This window comes from Rattus norvegicus, chromosome 12 (assembly GCF_036323735.1).
Source record: "Rattus norvegicus strain BN/NHsdMcwi chromosome 12, GRCr8, whole genome shotgun sequence".
Taxonomy (NCBI): domain Eukaryota; kingdom Metazoa; phylum Chordata; class Mammalia; order Rodentia; family Muridae; genus Rattus; species Rattus norvegicus.
In genome coordinates this window covers 22,904,045-22,926,054 of record NC_086030.1, presented here as the reverse complement: position 1 = coordinate 22,926,054, position 22,010 = coordinate 22,904,045, and the positions used below count along the sequence as shown (strand labels likewise).

Below are 22,010 nucleotides of genomic sequence, written 5' to 3'. Positions count from 1 at the left end.
GAATAACATTTGAATTGTAACTAAAGAAATATAACCAATAAAAAAAAGATACCCCCTCAATGCTGATATTTGAAAATGGTGTGTGTTTTAATCTACTCCTGACCAGGTTCCTGCACTGAAACTTGTGACCATGACATCCCATGGACAGGACTGTGATAATCACTCCAGACGTCCCAAGGCCCCTCCACAAAGGAGGCATCTCTAATGTCTCAGACCAAACCAATAGAAAACATCTGCTTTTAGACCCCCATCCCCAATATGTTTATAAGATTGTATCCATAAGGAATAAAGAACATAAGTTATTTCACCAAAGTTCCTTTGAGGCTGCTTGTTTTACTAAGCTATAACATCCTAAGGGAAGAGTATTCTCTCCTGAAGCTTTTGTCACTGGAAGCTACTCCAGCCTACTGCAGCGACATCCTATTCTCATGCCCAAGTTCCTCTTAGTACTTTTTCCTACTGTTTCCCTCAGGCTAGAAACACACATTGTGAACAAGTGTAGCCAGGACAGAAGCCAACATCTCCCCACATGTACCATAAATTTCCCTTGTAGCAGATCACAGATGCACTCTCCCTAAGTGTATTCAATCAGCGGTAAGCACCCCTGATGTTGACTATGTTGACTCTGTGTGAAACATTACTGTGGGCTTGTCTATATTTTTTCCCATTTGAACAATGGAAAAGAACCTGGGAAGTCACATGACCATTTGAGCAACTGCATTAAGGGCCCCTTTCTGTGTGCAGTTGCCTGTGGTGTTGAGCTGAGAATGCACCACTTTGGATGACTACACAGATCACCATCATGACATCTTGCTGTGAGAACACATCAGGGATGCTCAGAAGAAACCCCACCCTTGCTTCCATGATCACTGTGCCCATGAGAGCTGCTGAGTTCAACCTCAGAAGTCTTTGATGCAGTCACAACCACTGCAGACACCTCAGAGCTGCCCCAGGACACCCCACTTTATCCACAAGGAGCTTTGGTGGCCTCTCCATGAACCCAGTTATCTAGAACTAGTCTCATGGTATTGGGGATCATTTTCCCAATGCCTCATCAAAGGCCCATGAATAACACCCATTTGAGCCTGGTGATTGGTAGACTGGAGTTACGTCTGTTCCACACTGGAGCTATGGCTCAATGTGGTTGGTAGATCTTTATCCATGGGTCACTCTGGATGGTTTCCGGTGTTTCAACAGGTTTCCTGGGAGAGGCTGATCTGCTGACTATCAAATGTTAAGACAGAGTAGACATGGGAAAAAAGACCTGTCCTAGGAGATAACCTGGAATTCAGAATATCACCATGGCAAAAAATGAGAAAGTGAGTGTGTATAGCTAAACCTGTGAGGAAAGGAATCCCCACATGGGATTAATCAAGCCATGATCTTTCACTGGATGGGAAGCATGAGGGGATCAAGGCTCTGGGTGAGATGGATGGCCAGGGAATAGGGATTGATTATCAATCCATGATTCTCAATCTGGACCTTGTCCCTCTCCTGTGACTTGTATTCCAGAGACAGGCTGCAACTCGCTTAGAGGTCTCAAATGGGAAAAGAGCATCTACAGAAACTTCCTGAAAATTGCTTGGAGTAAGACTTTTATTTGTTTGCCTGGTTCTTCTTCTGACCTCAATGTATGCAGGCAAGTTGAACTCAGGGCTGGAATGAAATGGACTAAGCTCATCTCTGTTGATGGGTTGACAGGATTTCTTCTAGATTGAGTCCTGTTGAGAAACGATTCTCTGAGTGATTATCAGTTAAACAACTTTCTTTTAGTGGGGTAACAAGGTCTATATGAAACTTCTTGATTGATTATTGGTTATAGGATGACTGTGCTTTATTGGCTTGTGCTGAGGTTCTGAGAAACCTTCAATTGCCTGAGGAGGAATTCCAGGTGCTTGATGGACATGTGTCTATGGAGAGAGGGGAAGGAAGAGCTGTAATTCAGCCATCTTGTTATTACTTTCTCAAGGGTGGCAGAGGTGGGGGTGGTATGGGCTTCTTGGATCTGAACATGCAGACTGGAGCAAGCAGGGCACAGTCCTAACTTCTGCTGGTCTCAGAATGAGATTTTCTGTTTCGAACTTGTCTTGATCTCAGTATTACTCTGAACTGGCTCAAGTTGATTGACTTACAATCCCACATTTATTAAAAAATTTACAAATTCGCAAACAGAGAACACAAGTCAGGCTCTCAGGACCAGAGACAGAAAGGATGACAGGTCTTCTAAAGAGAGGACATCAGAGCTGACATAGATTCTTAGGATGTGTCACACACAATCCTGCATCCATGTGCTCTTATTCCTATACAGGAGGCAGGGAGGATGGTGGTATGCACCTCAGTCACTACTTTGAAGTAACTCACCTACCCGGTGAGAGATCCTGGCACCAGAAAGTCTGTTCTCTGAGGATAAACAGATGATGTCTCACCAGGGGTCTGTGGGTCATCCTGAGAGGGAGAGGACAATTGTCCACAGTCAGTTTTCTCTGTGTACCATTTGAGTCACCAGGAATCACACCCAGGTCACTGTGCTAGGCAGCAGGCTCCATTTTCACTGAGATATCTCACGGATATACACTGTTCATTAATATATCATTTAAAAATACTTCATTTAACATAAATTTATAAAAGGTTATGACCATAATTGATCATCTTGAGAAATCCACAAAGTTTTTCATATCCTGGCACTCATGGGTTTGGGAATTACCAATTAGTCTTGAGTAGCTACACGGTCAGCCACATGACTCTCCCTGTCTCTTGCTCATGCAGGGCTGGGATAACAAATTCCTGCCATATCCCTGATCTATAGTGTGGCTGCTCTGGGCCAAGGTCATGCCCTGTTACCCATGTACACCTCTGTGGCTGAATCATCTCTCGTGCTCCCTTGCATGCCTCTCATAATATACTTCCCCAAAGTGTCCTCTACCTGCCTTTTGGGATGACAGGTGCTCATCTGACAGGTATTTAGGCTTTGTTTTCACCAAGCTTGTTCTTACATTTGCTATGTAATCAAGGATGATCTGGAACTTCTACAAATCCTCCCAACTGGGCCTCCCATCAGTGGTGAGTACAGGTGTGTAACATTCTTCTCCTTTGTAGAATGTGGACAAAGAACCTCATTTTCTGTCCATGACAGGCATGAAAGCACTCTACCAAACGAACATCTTTGGATCAGTGAGGTAAGAATGTCCTTGTGGTCATGAGTACTCACCTCCACATTCATCTACCTTAACTTGACTGTCTGAGGTTTGTGGGTAGAAGGTCATCTGATACCTAACTCACCCAAGAAGGGGGCCAGACCTGCTGCTGGACCCCAGCATTTGTATACAACAGGCTCTGATGGATTCTAAGGACGCAAACTACACCTTGTGCTCAGCTGCACTGCTGCCACCTGCTGGCTCCTTAATCCCAAGTCATGATCTCTTCTTGGGACAGGAAGCCTGTGGTTTTGATATGCACATGGGGATTTTGCATATCGCAGGACCATGGGGAGTATCAGCCTGCAGGGTTGGAATATGTGTGATGCTCAGGCACACGGGTCCCTATCCACACCACACAACCCAGAATGAATAAGTGTTATTTAAAATATCATAACCCACGATAGACATACACATACATGCTTCAAGTCTGACTTTGGGAGGACGAAGGCAGAGGCACATGGATCTTATTGAGTTTGAAGCTTGCCTGATCTATATATCCAGGTTTTAGACAGCAGAATCTGCATAGTGAAAATTTGTATCAAAGAATAAACAAACAAACAAAAAATCCCAACAACATAAACCAAGGAATCCCAGCGAAACCTAAAATAGCCTATGTATCAAACTAAATATCAACCAATCAAAAACGGAAATGCAAAGTTGAGGGTGAACTTGGATGGTGTTGGTAATTACCATACCTGAGGTTGTCCTCTGCACTTCTGTAGATGAGCCCAAACTGACTTGCATACACGTGCACTGGATCTCAGAAAGAAATCATGTAAGGATCCTTTCATAGCTGATCTGCCACCACATATTAACCCAGTATTTATCCTGACTAAACAAGGCCTCCCTACGTCCAGGCTCTGTTATTCTTCAGAATCCAGTTCTTTTCATTGTCTACAGCATTCAGACTCTCCGACTTTATACCCAATTAACTTATCCCATGACAGCAGAGGGAGAAAGCAGACTCAAAACTTCCTGTTTGTGGATGATTCAATTCCAGAACCATCCTTCAGATAATGGCTACTCTAGGCTCTGTGGGCCTAGTAGATACACTCATAGATGAAACCTGTGCCTGCCTTCTCCAGTCTTGTCACTACTTCCTTACACACACTCTCATTGATCTCTCTTCCCTAGTGACAACACATAGATCCAGAGTCAAAGTAACACCCCAACTGGTGCCTGAAGAGAGTGGAGAAGCTAGAGAGGATGGCAGAAGGATGGCAGCTTGTGGTATAGACAGGATGCACTGGCTGCAGCTTAAGCTTTACAATAGCACAGCTGCCTGCTGCCATCTGACCTTGTGTTTCTTCCCTAGGATGACATCATCATCTTGATCTGCCTCACCTGCTCCTCAGTCTCAGATGAGCTCCTGCCTGAACCCCTGCCCAGGGTGTTCCCGGAAAGAAACTCTATTCTGTGCCCTAAAGGCCAGGTGAGTGGGACTCGGGGAGAAGCTCAGACCCCTCCAACATCTGCTGATATCCAAGGACAGAGACATTTATAAATGTGTCATCAAGCTTGTGGTCACAGAAACAGAGAAATTCCCACCCTTTCTCAGACTTACTATATTTAGGTTAAAACAAACTAAAACCAAAACAAATAAATGAACAAAAGCCAGAAAAGTGTTAATCCCCTGGCATGGAGGTACATTTTATAGGATGCAGCAGGAGGAGATTTTCTGACTTTGAGGCTAGCCTTTGTGTGTAAAGCAAGTTCCAGGAGAACAGACCTAAATAAGAGAGAAACCCCCCTCCTCAGAAACAGAACAAAACAAAAACAAACGTGCATGGGGTTGGGGATTTAGCTCAGTGGTAGAGCGCTTGCCATGGAAGTGCAAGGCACTGGATTTGGTCCCCAGCTCCGAAAAAAAAAAGAACCCCCCCCAAAAAAAACGTGCAAAAGCTAAAGTATTGGTACTCACAATTTTTTATGTAAATTTGGAGAGAATATTGGTACCATATTCGAGTTCTCCATCTCTAACCAAAAGGGAGCTGAGGACCTTTATCCATTGTAGGGAGTGCCGCGGTAAAAGAAAGATGGCGCTGACATCCAGTCCCGTCTGGATGTAAACAACTTATTGCACATGTGCAGGCTTGTCCCCTTGCCAGGGCAGTCGTAGGATAATGAGGTGATCAGGCACCCTCCTGTGGTACACAACAGTACTGTGCATGAGCAGGTTTGCACCTGGCGTCAATCTGGCTGGGGTGGTACCATGCTAATGGGGTGGTTCATGGTCCGCCAATCCCTGGAGGACAAGTAACAGGTGTGATAGTGGGGTGATTCGTGCTCTGCCAATCCCTGAAAGACAATTAGCATAGCCCCAGCCTGTTGTGTATATAAGGCGAGCGCTTTTGCTGCTTGAGGTCCCGTATCAGCAATGAGGTGGTCCTACAATAAAGGCTGTTGAGAAGAATCTGTTGGTGTTGCGTCTTCCTTGCCGGCCGAGGTGGGCGCGACAACTGGTGGCCTGTACGGGGGACCGAGGCCATCCTCGTGGATTCAGAACTCTTCAGTTTCAGGACGGAGACGTCGGTAAGTTCCCGGATGGGACAATAAAGCTCCTGGATAAGGGACAATAAAGCTCCTGGATAAGGGACAATAAAGCTCCTGGGTAAGGGACTATAAAGCTCCCAGGTAAAGGGACAATAAAGTTCCCAGGTAAAGGGACAATAAAGTTCTCTAGAGGTAAGTAGAGAGGATGAAAGCCTTGGTTTAGAGGCTAAAAAGTCTGTGGTCTACAGCAATGTTGTTTCCAATTGATCCCTTGTGGGTAGGACTTGTAATTTTGTTTCTTTTCTTTTTTGTGTGGTGGTGTTGTTACTGTTTGAATTGCCACCGTCCCAGGCATGAGTGCATTTGCTGGGAAGAGCACACTAATGATGAGCTACAAGATCGTGTGTAAATAAACACGCCAGCTTGCCCCGCTCGTAAATCGATCGTAAATAAGCTCGTAAAGCATGGGAAACTCACACTCCACCCCGTTCCTGTCAGCTCTTCAGGAGCTTCTTGGTCAGTGTAAGCTTAAAATCGAAAGGAAATTTAATTTTATGGACCCCGCTCTAGTGGCGGTGTGTTGGTGGATAGCCAATGTTATTTTTTGAAACATAGTGTTTTATCTGTGCTTGTGCTCGCATCCCACACAGTAGGGGGGAGTGAAACTAGCTGCGGAGATGCTGTAGCGAACATGGGGACTTCTCAGTCTCACCCAATTTTTCTGGCTCTTCAAGAGCTGTTTGAAAGACAAAGGCCTAGGATGAAAAGAAGCCTTATAGAGAGATTTCTTAGTGAGTGCAATGCCATTGCACCTTGGTTCGCTGTCTCTGGGAATCTCACAGTGGACAGCTGGAATAAGCTGAGGAAGGATTTAGATTTTGCTTGGGAGCAAGGAACCTTAAGGTGGGGGTTCTGCCGGTATGGCGCTTACTGCCTAGCTGCCTAGAAGATCAGAAATGCTGTCAGCAGGCTATAGAAAAGGGACAGGCTGTGTTAGAAATGCTATAGGAGGAACGATCTGAAAAGGCTGAGAGTGAGGCGGAGGACGACTCTAAGGAAAACAAGAACAAGAAAGGAATTTATCCATCCCTCAAAGAACAGGGTCAGAAAAAACATTCCAGTTGCTGCCTTTAGTGGCCAGACCTTCAACACCTACTCACAGAAGGAGAGCGTTCATTAAGAGAAGTTCTTTAAGGGAGCCTACCTTATCTGCTGGCCTTATTCCAAGAGAGGAGTTGATCTCCAACATTAAGTTACCTTTCCCATTGGTCATCATTGACATGGAGAGTGCCTTTGATCCTATCCCCTCAGCAGTCAGTTCCTGCCCCTGTGGTCAAAATGCCCCAGGTTTGGGGACAGGGGAGCCCCTGAAGTAGTTTCAGAAAAAGTCTGCAGCAGACTGTGAGTAACTTTGTTTTGCCAGACAGAACAGGCTTTACTGTAGGATGATAAGAGGAGAAAGTCTTGGCACCGGCTCTTTAGCTTAATGCAACTGGAGGCTGTGGCCAAGGTCAAGATTAATGTTTTCTTTTCCATGGGCCTTCAGCCAACTGAGACAGTTTGATAAAGGGCTGCTACTGAGGTCCTGAAAGTCCCAGGTGAACTGGTTACAATTCTTTTGTCAGCCACTTGACATCTAACACCCAGGTCTACTGCCAGGCTCCAAAGTTGGGTCTCCGAGGGGCTGGAAAATGCCCCACCAATCTGGCTAAGGTTATATTTTGCTTTCCGCTAAAGATTGTGGCAACTTAAAGACGGCCTATGCAAAAGTGGTTAAGGTGCTTGAAAACAATCAATTGCTCATAGCACCTGAAAAGGTTCAAATGGGCCAAGTGGGGGAGTATATAGGAACTAAAATCACTCCTCATAGTATTTCCCCTCAGAAAAAGGAATTATGAAAAGATCATTTAAAAACATTAAATGACTTTCAGAAACTACTAGGAAACATAAATTGGATTCGGCCCTATATTAAAATGCCCAATGTAGATTTGTAACCACTCTATGAGATCCTGAAAGGGTATCCTCAGCTTACTTCACCCCGTGCTTTAACCAAGGAAGCATGATTATCCTTGAGGAAAGTAGAAGAAAGATTGGAAAAGGCAATGCTAAGAAGGTACAAGGAAAAGGAGGATCTCATTTTGTGTATACTGAGAACCTTTCGTCAGCCTACAGGAGTGCTGTGGCAACAAGGTCCACTTCTTTGGATTTATCCCCATATTTCTCCTAATAAGACCCTTGAATTTTATCCTTCTGCTGTCGCACAGCTTGCTATGTTAGGCATTAAATCTTGCATTCGGCATTTTGGTATTTTACCCAAGAAAATTATTATACCATATACTACAGCTCAGATAGAAACATTGTGTGCCTTGATAGATGATTGGGCCATATTACGCTGTAGTTTTGAAGGACAGTTTGAGAATCATTATCCTAAGGATCCTTTGCTACAATTTTTTATTGAACATCCAGTGATCTTTCCTAAGGTCACTGCCTCAGAGCCTTTATCGGGAGCGTTAGATATTTATACAGATGGCTCCAAAACAGGTGTAGGTGCCTATATGGTTGATTCTCAAGCACCAGTCTTAATTCAATACAGTTCATGCACCCCCCAAATTACAGAATGTAAAATTGTATTGGAAGTTTTTAAAAGATTTCATGATTCTTTTAATTTAATTTCTGACTCTGCTTATGTAGTTAATGCTGTGCGCTCACTTGAAATTGCAGGGCCAATTTGATTGACTAGTACTGTATGTCAGATTCTTCTAGAATTACAAAAATTGATTTGGGCCAAAAAAATGAATTTTTCATACAACATATTCGAGCCCATACTAATTTGCCTGGTCCCATGACCAGTAATAACACCCTGGTGGATGCTAGTACTCGTAGAGAGTTTATTTTTCATGCTGCTCCCATTGATCTCGCTAGAGAATTTCATCAAAAGTTTCATGTTCCAGCTTTTACTCTTCAACAAAAATTTAACATCTCTAGAGCTACAGCCCATGATGTGGTGTTACGTTGCCTGAATTGTGTTCAATTTCACCACCCTCCTCAGGTGGGGATTAACCCTCATGGTCTGATCCTGCTAAAACTTTGGCAGATGGATGTCACACACATATCTCAATTTGGAAATTTAAAATATGTTCATGTTTCTGTTGATATCTGTTCCGGTATTATACATGCCACTCTGATGACTGGTGAAAAGGCTCCTAATGCCATTAGTCATTGCTTAGGGGAAAGCCTGATAGTCTCAAGACAGACAATGGGCCTGCCTACACAGCAAAGTCCTTTCAGGCATTTTGCCAGACAATGCAGGTCGGTCATACTACAGGATTACCATACAATCCCCAGGGCCAAGGAATTGTGGAAAGAGGCATCATACCTTAAAAGAGCTTATACAAAAACAAAAAGAGGGAATTGGCAGCAGCCGAACACCAAAAGAACAAATTTCTTTAGCTCTTTTTACTCTAAATTTCTTAACTTTGGATACGCATGGCCACTCTGCCGTCGATCGCCATGCTGCACTACACCTATGACTAATGCAGAAGTAAAGTGTAAGGATGTCTTAACTGAAGAATGGCATGGCCCAGATCCCATGACTTCGAGATCTAGGGGAGCTGTTTGTGTTTTTCTGCAGAATCAAGAAAATCCAATTTGAGTACCTGAGCGTTTGACTCGAAAATTGCTTTCTGGTCTTCCTGAAGATGAGACTACGAGCCCTATTACTACTGGGAATGGTAATACAAGCTGAGTCACTTATCTTGTGGGCTATTGCCAGATCCTGGCCAGTACCCAAGCCAGTTCATAGCAATTCTATTGTTTTGCCAACCTTTTTCTCCACCTCCTGTCTGCGTGATGTTCCCTGTATAGTGCCAAATGGAGAAATGCCCCAATGGTATGCTGCCACTAACTTTTCTCTGTTGCATACCTTATGCTTTACTGTTAAGAACTCTTCCCTGCCCTGTGTTTGGCTGCGTAGAGCCACATTAGCTAATTGGTTGGATCCTATGAGTGACAATGCAATGAACATCAGGATCATCCTGGATGCTTTGAGTCAAATTTCCCAGGGGGTCTCTTCACACAGCGGAAACACGTCAGTCAATTGTTCTGCTGATTTGAACATTACAACACTGATTATGATGCATAGTTGTAGCGTTGCATCATGCCCGGGGCAAGGTAACTATACACAGGATAACTCTACCCATTGTAGAGTCTTACCCGCTTGCCCCCCCGTATCAAGAGTTCCCACCTGATTTTACCCCATGTCAGAGTCCATTTCATAGAGCAAAACAAATCTTGCCAGGATTTGAGTTTTCCCCACCTCTTGGCAAAACACAGTTTCACTGGAAACAGAATAAGTCTGGCATGGAAAATCTCTGGCCTTGGTTTCAATGGGTTCTGTCCAATGAGCAAGGGGCATATACATCCCTGACCCCCTTTGCTAGGTTAATGGATGAGAACTTCACACTGTATAATGTTTCAGCTACCAGAAAAAATGATACCAGGTTGATCAATATTCAATATAATAACCTCTTGGCAAATGATACTACCACTAGTACTTCAGTATGTGTTAGATCACCTTTTTTCTTTCTGATAAGCACTAATGTAAGCAATGATGTTTTAAATTGTAATAGCTCTGATGTAGTCTGCTATTTAGCTGAATGCTGGGATGGCACCAACGACACCACAGTGATGGTTAAGATTCCCTCCTTTGTGCCAATCCCAGTGGAGGCAAACCCAGAGAGCTTTCCTATTCTTAATTTGCTAAGAGCCAGAAGGGATTTTGGAATTACGGCAGCTATAATTTCAGCTATTGTGTTTGCTGCCGCAGCTACTACAGCCGCAATAACCATGACTAATCAAGTACAGACGGCTGAGACTGTCAATCAGATTGTAGAAAGAACTGCAGTGGCACTAAAGATACCAGAAGAATTTAATACTCATTTGGCATCTGGCCTTCTATTAGCTAATCAAAGGATAGATTTAATTCAAGAACAAATTGAAGCACTCTATCATATGACACAGCTATCCTGTGTTTCCTCCCTTAGAGGTTTATGCATTACTCCTTTGCAAGCTAACTTTTCTCAGCATTCTCAACAGAGCAAAGAAATCTCGAATTATCTGAAAGGAAACTGGTCCATGAAAGCAGAGCGACTATCGAGACAATTGGTGATGCAGATTGCTGTCCTTAACAGCACTAGGTTGGACCCCATCACAGTTGAAGATTTTACCTCATGGATCACCAACGCTTTCTCCTTTTTTAAGGAGTGGTCTGGCATGTTATTGTCCTCCTGGGATGTGGAGTATGTCTCTGGCTTATTGGCCGTTTAAAAAGATAACATGCCAGACACAAAGCAGTTGTTTACCAGGCTATGATCACCATTGAAAATGTTGCTTCTCCCAACATATGGCTGGCCTCTTTGAAAGATTAAGAGTTTGCCCTAGATCATTTTAGTCACTGTCATGTGGAGTCATTGTATCCAGAGACGGGCAACTTTCCTCGAGCTTGGACCAACCTAAGACACGGGGCCCGGTGGCAATAGGGTTACCCTATGACGGATAATTCTGAGTCATCATCAGGAACGACCTAAGACAGGAGCAATGACAAGATTGACGTGACACCCAGATCTAGTCCAGTCATTTTATTAAACTAAAGGGGGGAGATGTAGGGAGCTGCGCGGTAAAACAAAGATGGCACTGACATCCAGTCCCGTCTGGATGTAAACAACTTATCGCGTATACGCAGGCTTGTCCCCTTGCCAGGGCAGTCTTAGGATAATGAGGTGATCTGGCACCCTCCTGTGGTACACAACAGTACTGCGCATGTGCGGGTTTGCACCTGGTGTCAATCTGGCTGGGGCGGTACCATGCTAATGGGGTGGTTCATGCTCCGACAAGTAGCAGAGGTGATAGTGGGGTGATTCGTGCTCTGCCAATCCCTGAAAGAAAATTAGAATAGCCCCAGTCTGTTGTATATATAAGGCGAGCGCCTTTGCTGCTTGAGGTCCCCGTATCAGCAATGAGGTGGTCCTGCAATAAAGGCTGTTGAGAAGAATCCGACGGTGTTGCATCTTCCTTGCCGGCTGAGGTGGGCGCGACAATCCATGACCCTCTTTATTGTTTTCAGTTTTGTTAAGCTTTGCTGTTGATTTGAAGACAGTCTCATGCAACCCAGGCTGGCCTAAACTCAAGAGGTACCAAGAGTAGCCTCCAATTCAGTGGTTCTCAAGCTTTGTAATGCTGTGATATTTCCTCATGTTGGGGTGACTCCAACCATAAAATTATTTTATTGGTAATTTATGTCTGTGATTTTGCTACAGTTATGATCATAATATAAACATCTGATATTCAGGATATCTGAAATGTGACTCCTGTGAAAATGTCCTTCAAACTTCAAAGATGTAATGACCCACAGGTTAAGAACCAGTATTCCAATTGACAATCTTCCCATCACTACCTGTCAATAGTAGGGATGACAGGCATGTTTTGATCCCCAATTTCTTTTAGTACTTTTTTTTTACCGATCAGCTCAGTCTAGGGAACACACATACCAAACACTTGTCACCAGGGCAGAAACCAATGTCTACTTCCTAGTTGCCCCATAATGTTCCCTTTGGTACATCAGAGATACAGTCTGCCTAAATGTATTCAACTGGAGCTTAAGCACCTATGTTGTTGAGAACGTTGTTTCTTTATGTCTTTGCTCTGGGTTTGTCTCTTGTTTTTCCATCTTGAGCAATGAAAAAGGACCTGAGAAGTCACATTTGAGCAAGTGGATTAAGGCCCCTTCTCTGAGTACAGATGCCTGCGACATGGACCTGACAAATGGACTCCTTGAAACGGCTGGGCAGACTTCCATCATGGCATCCTGCTGTGACAACCCTTCAGGAATGCTCAGAGAAAATATCATCCCTGCTTTTAAGGTCCCTGTACTCATGAGAGCTGCTGTGTTCAGTCTTAGGGTGTTAGGATGCAGTCACAACAACAGTAGATACCTCATAGCTGCTCCAGGGCGCTTCACTTTAGCCACATGAGTATTGGTGACCTCTTCATGACCCCAAGTAGCTCTAGCTTGCCTCATGGGATTGGAAACAGTTTCCCCAATTACTCAGAAAAGGCCCATGTATGGTACTCATTGAGCCTTGTGATTGGTGAACTGGAGCTGTATTTGTGCCATTTCAATTATGGCTCAGTGTCATTGGTAGATCTGTATAGAGTATGTCAATGAACTTCTTCTGTCATGAGAAGCCTGGTTTCATTCCTCCTGGGTCACTCTGGATGGTTTTCTGTGTCCCCACAGGGTTTTATTAGAAGTTGATGTGATGACTATCAAATGTTAGGACAGATTGGACTTGCGACAAATGTCCTATTCTAGGAGAGAACCCAGAGTCCAGAATGTCGACATGGTAGGAAATGAGAATGTGAGTGCATGCAGTTGGGCTTGTGAGGAAAGGAAGCCTTGGTCTGACACTTGATGTGAAGCATGTGGGGTGGGGGTTGGGCTCTGGATGAGATGTCAGCCTCCTGAGAGTAAGGAAGAGGTGAACCTTGATTATCAGGCTGTTGGTTTCAATGCAGACTATTGTCCTTATATCTATCCCAGTGACCCACATGCTAGACACAGTGTGCCACTCTCTAAGTTGTGTTATGAGCGGGCTCAGGAGAGACATGGAGATGGATTGCGGGAAGTGAGGTATTTATTGAAAGTGTCAATAAGTCCATGAGCAGAGAATGAAGAGCACAGTCAGGCTCTCTGGCCCAGAGACATATGAGATGAAGTTGGTTTCAAGCAGAGGGTTTCAGAGACCATGTGGCAGAAGTGGGGGTTATCCAAGTATGGTGATCTTTCACAGCAGAATTCTGAAGAATTCTGAGAATTCTGATTCCCAGAGAGAATCACATGGGAGGTTGTGGGATGCAGGGTATGTGGTCACCAATAACTATTTTGATATAAACTAATCTCCCTGTTGAGAGATCCTAACACTGGGAGGTCTCTTAGTTGAGGAAGAAGGGATGATGTCTCATCCGGAGCCTGTGAATGACCATGAGAGGAAGATGACAGTTGTCCTGAGTCAGTTTTCTCTTTAATCCATTTGGGTCCCCAGAAATCATTCCCAGGTCATTGAGCTAGGGAGCAGGCTCCATTTCCCATTGAGTTCTCTAACTGGAATTCACTGTTTTTGTTCATTAATATGTAATTTAAAATATTTCACATGAAACTATTTTAGAAAATGTTATGACCATGACTTATCACCTTGAGAAATCTCCCTAGTTTTTAAAGTCATGATCTTTCATAGGCCTGAAACTCACCAATTGTTCTAGACTATGTGTTCGACCATCCTGTGACTCTCCCTGTCTCTTGCTTGTGCAGGGCAGGACTTGCAAATTCTAGCCTCATCCCTGGCTTATAATGTGTGAGCTCTGGATACATCAAACTCAGGCCTTCCTCCCCATGTCCCCTGTGTTTCTGACCGAATCATCTCTCTGGCTCCCTTCCATTTTTCTCATAATAAACTTCCCAACAGCCCCTCATCCTCCCTTGAGATGACAGTCACTCACCTGGCTGGGGTTTAGGCGTTACTCTGCTGGCCTGTAGGAGAAGAACCTGTGTCAGTGTGTCAACCATGCTGGTTCTCTGTCCTGCATTTCAGCTATTCTCTGAGTTCAGGTAACATTAGGGGACCTGGGCACCAAACAGCTCTGCAGCAGCCAGGCAGAGACAGGTCTGAGAATCACCAGGACCTGAGTCCAGTAGTCAGCAGACCTTTACAACACTGCAAATCAGAGCAATGAACTAGTGTACCAACCCACTTCTATTTCTTCCTCTTTTCTTTTCTTCCCTCTTCTCTGACCTCTTGACACATCTCTGCTTTCTTCTCTCTGTTCACACCATATTTCACTTTTGCCTTTCTGGAATCTGGCTCTCTAGTTCTTCCTTTGAGTGTAGGCTCCTGCACCCTGCAGACTCAGTCTCATGGTTTGAATCCTGGTGAGCCTTCTGTTGCCTCCCTGGCTGCTGCTTTTCCACCTCTCACTTCTTCTACTTATGGTAATCGAAGGCAGAGCCTGTCTGAAACTGTCGGATGCACACTTAAATGTTCATTTGTAAACATCCATTACACTCCAAAATCTATGCATCTCCATCCTTATCCTGTAGTCCCACAACTTTAAATCTGCTCTGACCTCAGTCCACACGTAGGTATTGTGCTGTGTGTGCAAGGTCTTTGGAGCCCAGTCGCCTACAGTTTGCTATGTAACTGTAGATATCCTTTGACCCATGATTCTCCTGTCTGCATTTTCCGAGGGCTGAGATTATTGTGTCCCCCTCTGTGCCTCCATTTTTATTTCTTAAACTACACCAATTTTTGAAAACAAATCTTTTATTTTTACAAAAATGCTATTGGATTTTGAAAAAGAACTTCATTGTATTTTCAGGTGAAAGTGTGTGTGTGTGTGTGTGTGTGTTTGCAGGGACTTAGTGTATAAAATTTTCCATTGTGCAAATATTCTTACATTTATAAGACTTCTCTAATGTTTCTTTTTAAATTCACTTTGAACAGCGCATAACCACATGTGAATATTTGCAAATGTGAAGACTCATGTGCTGCTGGCGGACCACCTTGGGCATTGTCCTTTAGGAGCTGTCCTCTCTAGATTGTGAGTCAGGTCAGTCATTGTTCTCACACAATAGGTAAGGTTGGCAGCCCAGGGAGCCACAGCGATCCTATTGTCTCCACCTGTCTGGCAACTCTTTTTGTGGCTCCTGGTATGATACTCATGTCCCTGTTTGTGGAGCAATCACTTCAATTGAGACACTTCAATGGATGTTCCATACTTTTTCAGGGGGTTTAGTTTTCTAGTGCTCAACTCTTTTACTTGTTGTAGTGTTAGGTTCTCCATACACATTTCTTCTGTTTGTGGCTTTATTACACACCAGACTCTTTAATTTCCATTTTAGTCACACACGTCCAACTAAAGAGGTGTCTCTTTTTTATAGCTATCACTTCCTGTAACATGTTGTCTGCTTGTGCTGGTCTACTCTCAGGTATTCTTCATCAGCTATAGCTCTTTCCAGTTAAGCAGTCAGCTCCTGTGTCTCCTGCATGCCTCTTTGAATTCCTTTGGAGCAGGCTCTGTGTTCATCTGCATTTGCTACTCTAATTTCCAGGTGGTCTGGAAGGACATCAGGATCCAGGGATGCAGTCCTTGGGAAATTCAGGAACATTCTCCCTCCTTCTGTTCTCTTTACTGTTCCCTGCCCTTCTCCATCTCCCACAGCTGAGAACACCACTCTCATTGGGGAAGCTCAGTTGAGGCCTGTCCTGGACCACTTACCTTTGCTTCCACCACAGAGAGATCATCCATCCGTAGAGGGGGATGATGACTACAACTTTGGCCACGACCATCCCAATGATGCCCCCCAGGTTCAGCAGTGAAGGATTCCTTTGGCCCCTTATGTTCTCCAGGCCAGCTGTGGGGTCTGCAGAGGTGATGATGGAGGGGGTCCTCATGGTCGTACTGAGATCTGTGGAGAGATGAGAAGTGAGCAGATCATGATAGTACTGAGAGCTGTGGAGAGATGAGAAGTGAGCAGATTACCCCTGGATGAGGGAGGGATGGGTGAGTGTCACATCTTGTCTTCTGTTGCATGTGGGATGGGGAAGAGCTAGAATTTCTCACAGGGACGGAAACACACGCTTAAGGCTGAGACACAAGGAGAATAAGCACAAATACACAGTCCACAACTATCCTGGCTGTGTCCACATATTTCCATTGGGACACAGATAAATAAGTTAGAGAAATATAATGATTTTTTTACACTTATATATGTGTAACATACAGATACAATTATTTCATAGAGTGCTTGTTTCTTGGGCCACAGAGCCTGTGTTTGGTCCCTAAAATACATTTCAAGCACCCGGTAAGTGTGCCTGACCCTTGATCCTAGGTCAAGGGACAGTGGCATGCAGTGCTCTGAGAGTGGACAATTAGCCTGATCTGTGTGTCTAGATCCACATCAAACACAGCCAAATGAGGTGTAAACCTAGTACTGAGGAGGTGGAGACAGAATTGTCTCTGTGGCTCATTCAGTGCCAACCTAGCCTCCATGGGAAACTTAAAGCCAGTGAGAGGGTCTATCCCCCAAAATAAGGTGGCTGATACCTCAGGATCTCCTCTACCTTCTACATACATAAACACATAAACATATAAACATAAACAGAAACACACACACACACAGACCATGACTTTCAAGCACAGATACATACAGACTTACACACACACACACACACACACACACACACAGATACAGACACAGAGACACAGAGAGATGGAAACTTACACACACACACACACAAACATACACACACACACACACACACACACACACACACACACACAGAAATCTGCCTTTACAGACCCACCAGTTCATACACACTGAATATACCAAAATGTTTATTCAAAAAAATAAGATTTTAGCCATATGTGTGCAGCTCAGTCCACGGAAGATTACATTCCTTTGCTTCACACAGATAACTAAGAATAATTTCCCAAACATTTACTTATTTTTGAATTCTAGACCTGTGGTTCTCTACCTGTGCATCGTTATTCCAACATGGATTGCATATCAGGTAATAGACATGTCAGGTCTATTGTGATTCATAACAGTAGGATAATTAAAGTTATGAAGTAGCAATGATATACTTTTATGCATGTTGGTCCCCATATCCTACAGCACTGTATAAAAGATTTGTGGCTGTAGGAAATTAGAGAATGACTGAGCTGGACACATATATTAAATGGCTCCTTTGTCTTTGATTGCAGACAGCTGCTGACTCTACTACAGGTCAACATGTTAGCTGTAGCCTGCACAGGTAACTGTGCTGTGGGCGTCCTCTTATAGGTTGTCATAAGTACAGTCAAGAGTCACTTCTGGATGTGGTGGCATATGCTCTACTGTCAACACTCAGGAGGCAGAGGCAAGGCAGATTGTTGTGAATTTAAGGTCAGATGGATCTATATAGTGAGTACTAGGACAGCCAGGACTACATGCTGAGACACCAACACAAAATAAATAGAAAAAGACAGAAAGAAAGCTGAAGAACGAAAATAGGAAATAAAGAAGTATTCACATAAAAAGTGGGGTTTTGGGGAGCAACAGATAAAGGTTGTAAGCAGCAATGCAGCAACACACAGTTCCCAGGTTCTGCTGGTGCATATGCAGGGACACACAGTCACTACACTGAGCTCAGGGATCCCAGTACAGGGGACTGCATTTCCTTCTGCATCAGAGGGGCTGGAGGGATTAGAAGATAGAATGGTCACATAATGGAATTGGAGATATTTTCTTATTCATTTTCTAATGACTGAAGAGACTGGAGAGAGAAGAAAGATGTGTCCTGGGGAATTATGAGGTGAAATGAGGGACTGTGGTGACATGTGGCAGTTAAAGTTAGACCAGAGGACACCAGCACATCCATGGTCCCTACTATAAGTTCTGAACTGAAGTTGGAGCTGTATGTAGATGCTGCATACAGTGACCAATTGGAGCCCTGCCACAGGACAAGAGAGTCAGCTACACCCTGGAGAAGCTCATCCACCTTGCAGTCATGGGTCAAAATGTGCAGGACTGTAGTTAGATTTGGGACAGTAAGGGTGTTAGCAATGGGGTGCTGAAGCTTAGAGTCAGGTCTGGTTCTCTCTCAGCAGAGGCTGACAGGTATAGGAGGCTGCAAAGACTTGTCACAACTACAAAGAAATTTTTTTGCAGATATTTGAACAGATCCAAGGGAACATAATATGAAGGGAAGATCGGAGTTGTGAAGCCTAAGGTGACAGTAGGGAACAAGGAAGCCATGTGCCATGGTTGCTCACCATGTGTAACAATGAGTTTTGTCCCAGGAATAGACTGCCAACACTTCATGCCTTCTGTTGTTTGCAGGCAAACTTGGCTGAAGTATGTGGCCTGGTCATTCTCCTTCAAGTTCAGGATTCTGAGGACTCCGAATGTCTGACCCTGTGTCCAGTTTAGGATGAGCCGGTCCTTGAAGTGCTCATGAATGAAAGATAGAGTTGACTGGTAGATGAATTCCCCATGGACTTCTTTCCATCTCCAGGCTATGCTCATCTGTGGATCCTTGGCCAACTTCCAGGGGAAGTAGAAGGAGAAGGGGATCTCAATGGAGCCACCCTGGACTCCAGAGAGGACTGCTGGTTGGTTCACCCCAAAGTAATTTTTTCTTGTGTATCCTCCTGAGTTCCCTGGGAAGGACAGGGAGAATATGAAGCCACTGCAGGGATTTAAAGGACAACCCTGAGCATCCTGTGCCTTCATCTGAAGGGAGGTGTGGGACACAGGGCAGGACTGTCCCTATGGCTGGGGGGACAGCAAAAAGAGGGAAGGGTTGGGTTGGGCTTACTCTGAGTGTTGAACTCTTAGGTCAGAGAGACCTGGCTGGCTCCTCTACCAGACACTGGACACAAGACACCCACTTTTCCCAGCCACTCTGTTCCCTCCTCTGGTTCAGTCCCTGTTAGAGAGTTCCCCACCACTCACCAGTGTGCAGACATGTTGCCGACAGCAAAAGAAGGAGAATCTGAGCCATGGCCAGATTATGTCCAGGAAGGAAGAGCAGCAGGGCTATCAGGAAGGCATCAATGCCCTGTCTAGGCGCACTGGGGTGCTCAGGAGTCCAGAGAGAATCAGAGTAAAGTGACACCCATGCTCAGACCTTCTCAAGTGGAGGACTGAGTTGGGCAGGACCTCTCCATCTCCACCTCCTTGTGGACAGCAACTTCCTTTATTGATATGGCTTCTTTTTTTCCCATGTTGCAGAAGATCCGCTCTTATGGTTACTGACAACATGACAGGGCTCTTGGGCCCCTAGTTTTGACTGGGAGACACACCCTAGTCCTTGGCAGGGCTGGTTCTCCCCTCTTCCACCTTGACCGTATGCCTTATCTTCTCTATTCTACTTCGTAAGTGGCTTGTTATCACTCTGCCTCTTTCCTCTGTATTTCCTCTATTCCTTTCCTCTCCCTCCTCAATCTCTTTTGTCTCCCACCATGCTGGTTACTGTGTCTCTCTAATAATCTCACATAATGAAGTTGTCTGTCTCTAAACACTTCATACAGAATGAGGAAGGTGGTTATGAGGAAACACATTCAGTCCCAAGCCTTGGCCTAGTGACCCTTTACCCTATTCCTACTTCCCCCTTCCTGTACTTCATATACGCTTTAGTATTTTTGTGTCTTTTAGGTGCCCCTCACAGTGCCCAGGCAGAATCAAGGCCTGGAGGACTCTCTTTTGACTTGGTCTACTCCCTGTGGCACAGTTTCTAACTTCCCTCCACAAGCAGACAGTCACTCTAAATCTAGTTTTTAATTGAGCCTTTCTACCAGAATCGCACCCCTTTCCCTCCCCACCAACATAACACTCACTCAGAATAAGATAGCAAGGATCAGAGAAGACCTGGCACAAGTCACATGACAGTCACATGGCTGATTGACTGGACATTAGTCACATTGAGTTCTTATAGTCTTCCTTTCCACACAGAGACTTCCGTAAGCTGGCTCAGTGCAGCTTCTGAGAAGGCTCCTTCCACAAAGTTCCTGAGTGACTCCCTCTAATTATTTTTAGTTTCTTTGGAAAGTCATTCCAGAATTTTCTTTGGAATAAGTGGGCAGCGATGGCTCAGTCAGCTATGTGTCACTCAAGACATAAGACCTGGGACATGTCTGACAGTGAACACAGCTGGCCTGTTACTTGGGTGACGACATGAGACATGCAAGCAGAGGCTGTGGTGGCTTCAGTGCTGGTCCTAAGGAGGTTCATCCTACCCTTCCCCAGGACATGGTGACATCAGCTCCCCAAAGGGCAGAAAGAGATGATTGCAACAGAGGAAGTGACATCATTCTTCCTGAATGGAATGTGCAGAATCATCTTCCCATTTCTTTACTTTCCTGGCATTGGCTGCCTTGTCCACACTTCTCTGAAGCTGTCTATGCAGGCTGCCCTCTCATGTCTGCTTCTCTGTCCTACTTGCATTCCTCTGGTTCTAAGGTACATTGTCCTGAGCCATTGGGATGAGTTGGCCATACATGGAAGGTCTAGGACTATGGTCCTTGTCAGAAAGAGTTTGTGTGTGTGTGTGTGTGTGTGTGTGTGTGTGTGTGTGTGTGTGTGTGTGAGAGAGAGAGAGAGAGAGAGAGTTTTATCTCAAGTAGCCCAAGGTGTCCTTGAACTTTTTATGTATCTAAAGATGACAATGAAAGTCTACAGGTCCTCCTGCCTGGACTTCACATGAGCAGGGATTACGGGTGAGCACCATCATGCCCCTTTATCTCCTGTTGGACATAAATTGTTTGCTTCTGTGCATGCTAGGCCAGCTCTACCACATGAACCACATTCTTAGCTGCAGTGAGGTCTGTGACGATGGCCTCCTTGTCCTGAGTCCTTACCTCTAGATTTCATCTGCCTTTCCTTTACTCTCTGGGGCCTCTGGGCAAACATGATTGCTAACTCATGCAAGAAGGGGGTGGACATGACAAGGTTCTCATATGCCATGTGTTAAGCCTCAGTATTTTTACACAACAGGCCCTGGTGAGTTCTACAGGATCCCAGCTGTCTCTTGTGCCCTGCTCTACTGATGCCACCTGCTGGCTCCTTAATCCTGAGTCATGGGTCTGTCCTAGTTTCATGTTTTGGACTCAACTGAATTTCTATGTGAACCCTGCTATGGGAAGAGACAAATGAATCTCTCTGTGTTTGAAGCCAGTCTGGTCTATATATCCACTTTCAGGTCAGTAAGCACTACATAGTAAAAATTTGTCTCAAAAAACCCAAACCCAACCAACCAAACAAAAAACAAGAAAAACAAAACCAACCAACAAACAAAACCCAAAGAAATCCAACCAAACAACAGCAAAATCCCACATATCAAAGTGCTATGAAACCAAGCAAAGGAAGCAAAGGTTAATAATCAAGTAGGATGGTGTCCCTAATCATAATGCCCAAGGGTGTTTTCTGGACTCTACACATTGAGTACACACTTACTTATGCATGCACTTGAGATTGAACACAGGCTCTCTCTCCCTCTCTCTCTCTCTCTCTCTCTCTCTCTGTCTCTCTGTCTCTCTCTCACTCACTCACACACACACACACACACACACGCACCCACTCATACAAATCACACTCACACTCACACACACTCACAGAAACACACGCACTCACACACACACTCTCTCTGCCTTTCTCTCTCTGTCTCTGTTTTTTCCTCTCTCACACACACACTCATACAAACACACACTAACACACACTCACAGAAA

The 22,010-nt window shown here is 44.6% G+C and overlaps 1 protein-coding gene across 6 annotated transcripts; it reads right to left on the bottom strand.

Annotated features, from left to right (window-relative positions):
* On the bottom strand, positions 409 to 20,574 carry LOC134478843 (paired immunoglobulin-like type 2 receptor beta). 6 transcript variants are annotated; one of them, XM_063271745.1, is made up of 5 exons: positions 19,240 to 20,480; positions 18,558 to 18,944; positions 16,020 to 16,209; positions 14,244 to 14,274; positions 409 to 2,445 (listed from the first exon to the last, which is right to left on the bottom strand). In XM_063271745.1, the coding sequence occupies exons 1-4, from the start codon at positions 19,286 to 19,288 to the stop codon at positions 14,262 to 14,264; spliced, it is 639 nt and encodes a 212-aa protein (XP_063127815.1). In that variant the 5' UTR covers positions 19,289 to 20,480; the 3' UTR covers positions 409 to 2,445; positions 14,244 to 14,261. The 6 variants fall into 6 exon arrangements, 5 of the variants coding, with proteins under 5 accessions (XP_063127815.1, XP_038945951.1, XP_063127814.1 ...); XM_039090023.2 differs by lacking the exon at positions 409 to 2,445 and adding an exon at positions 11,312 to 13,716 and having other exon boundaries at positions 18,558 to 18,935; positions 19,240 to 20,492; XM_063271744.1 differs by lacking the exon at positions 409 to 2,445 and adding an exon at positions 11,312 to 11,623 and having other exon boundaries at positions 19,240 to 20,478.

Bases quoted from the DNA above. Each gene is read 5' to 3' on its own strand.
- LOC134478843 (XM_063271745.1), bottom strand. From the start codon at position 19,288: ATGGCTCAGATTCTCCTTCTTTTGCTGTCGGCAACATGTCTGCACACT. The intron at 18,945-19,239 runs GTGAGTGGTGGG...TGTCCTTCCCAG, and splicing joins GGCAACATGTCTGCACACTG to GGAACTCAGGAGGATACACA. The intron at 16,210-18,557 runs GTGAGCAACCAT...ATCTCTCCACAG, and splicing joins AAAACTCATTGTTACACATG to ATCTCAGTACGACCATGAGG.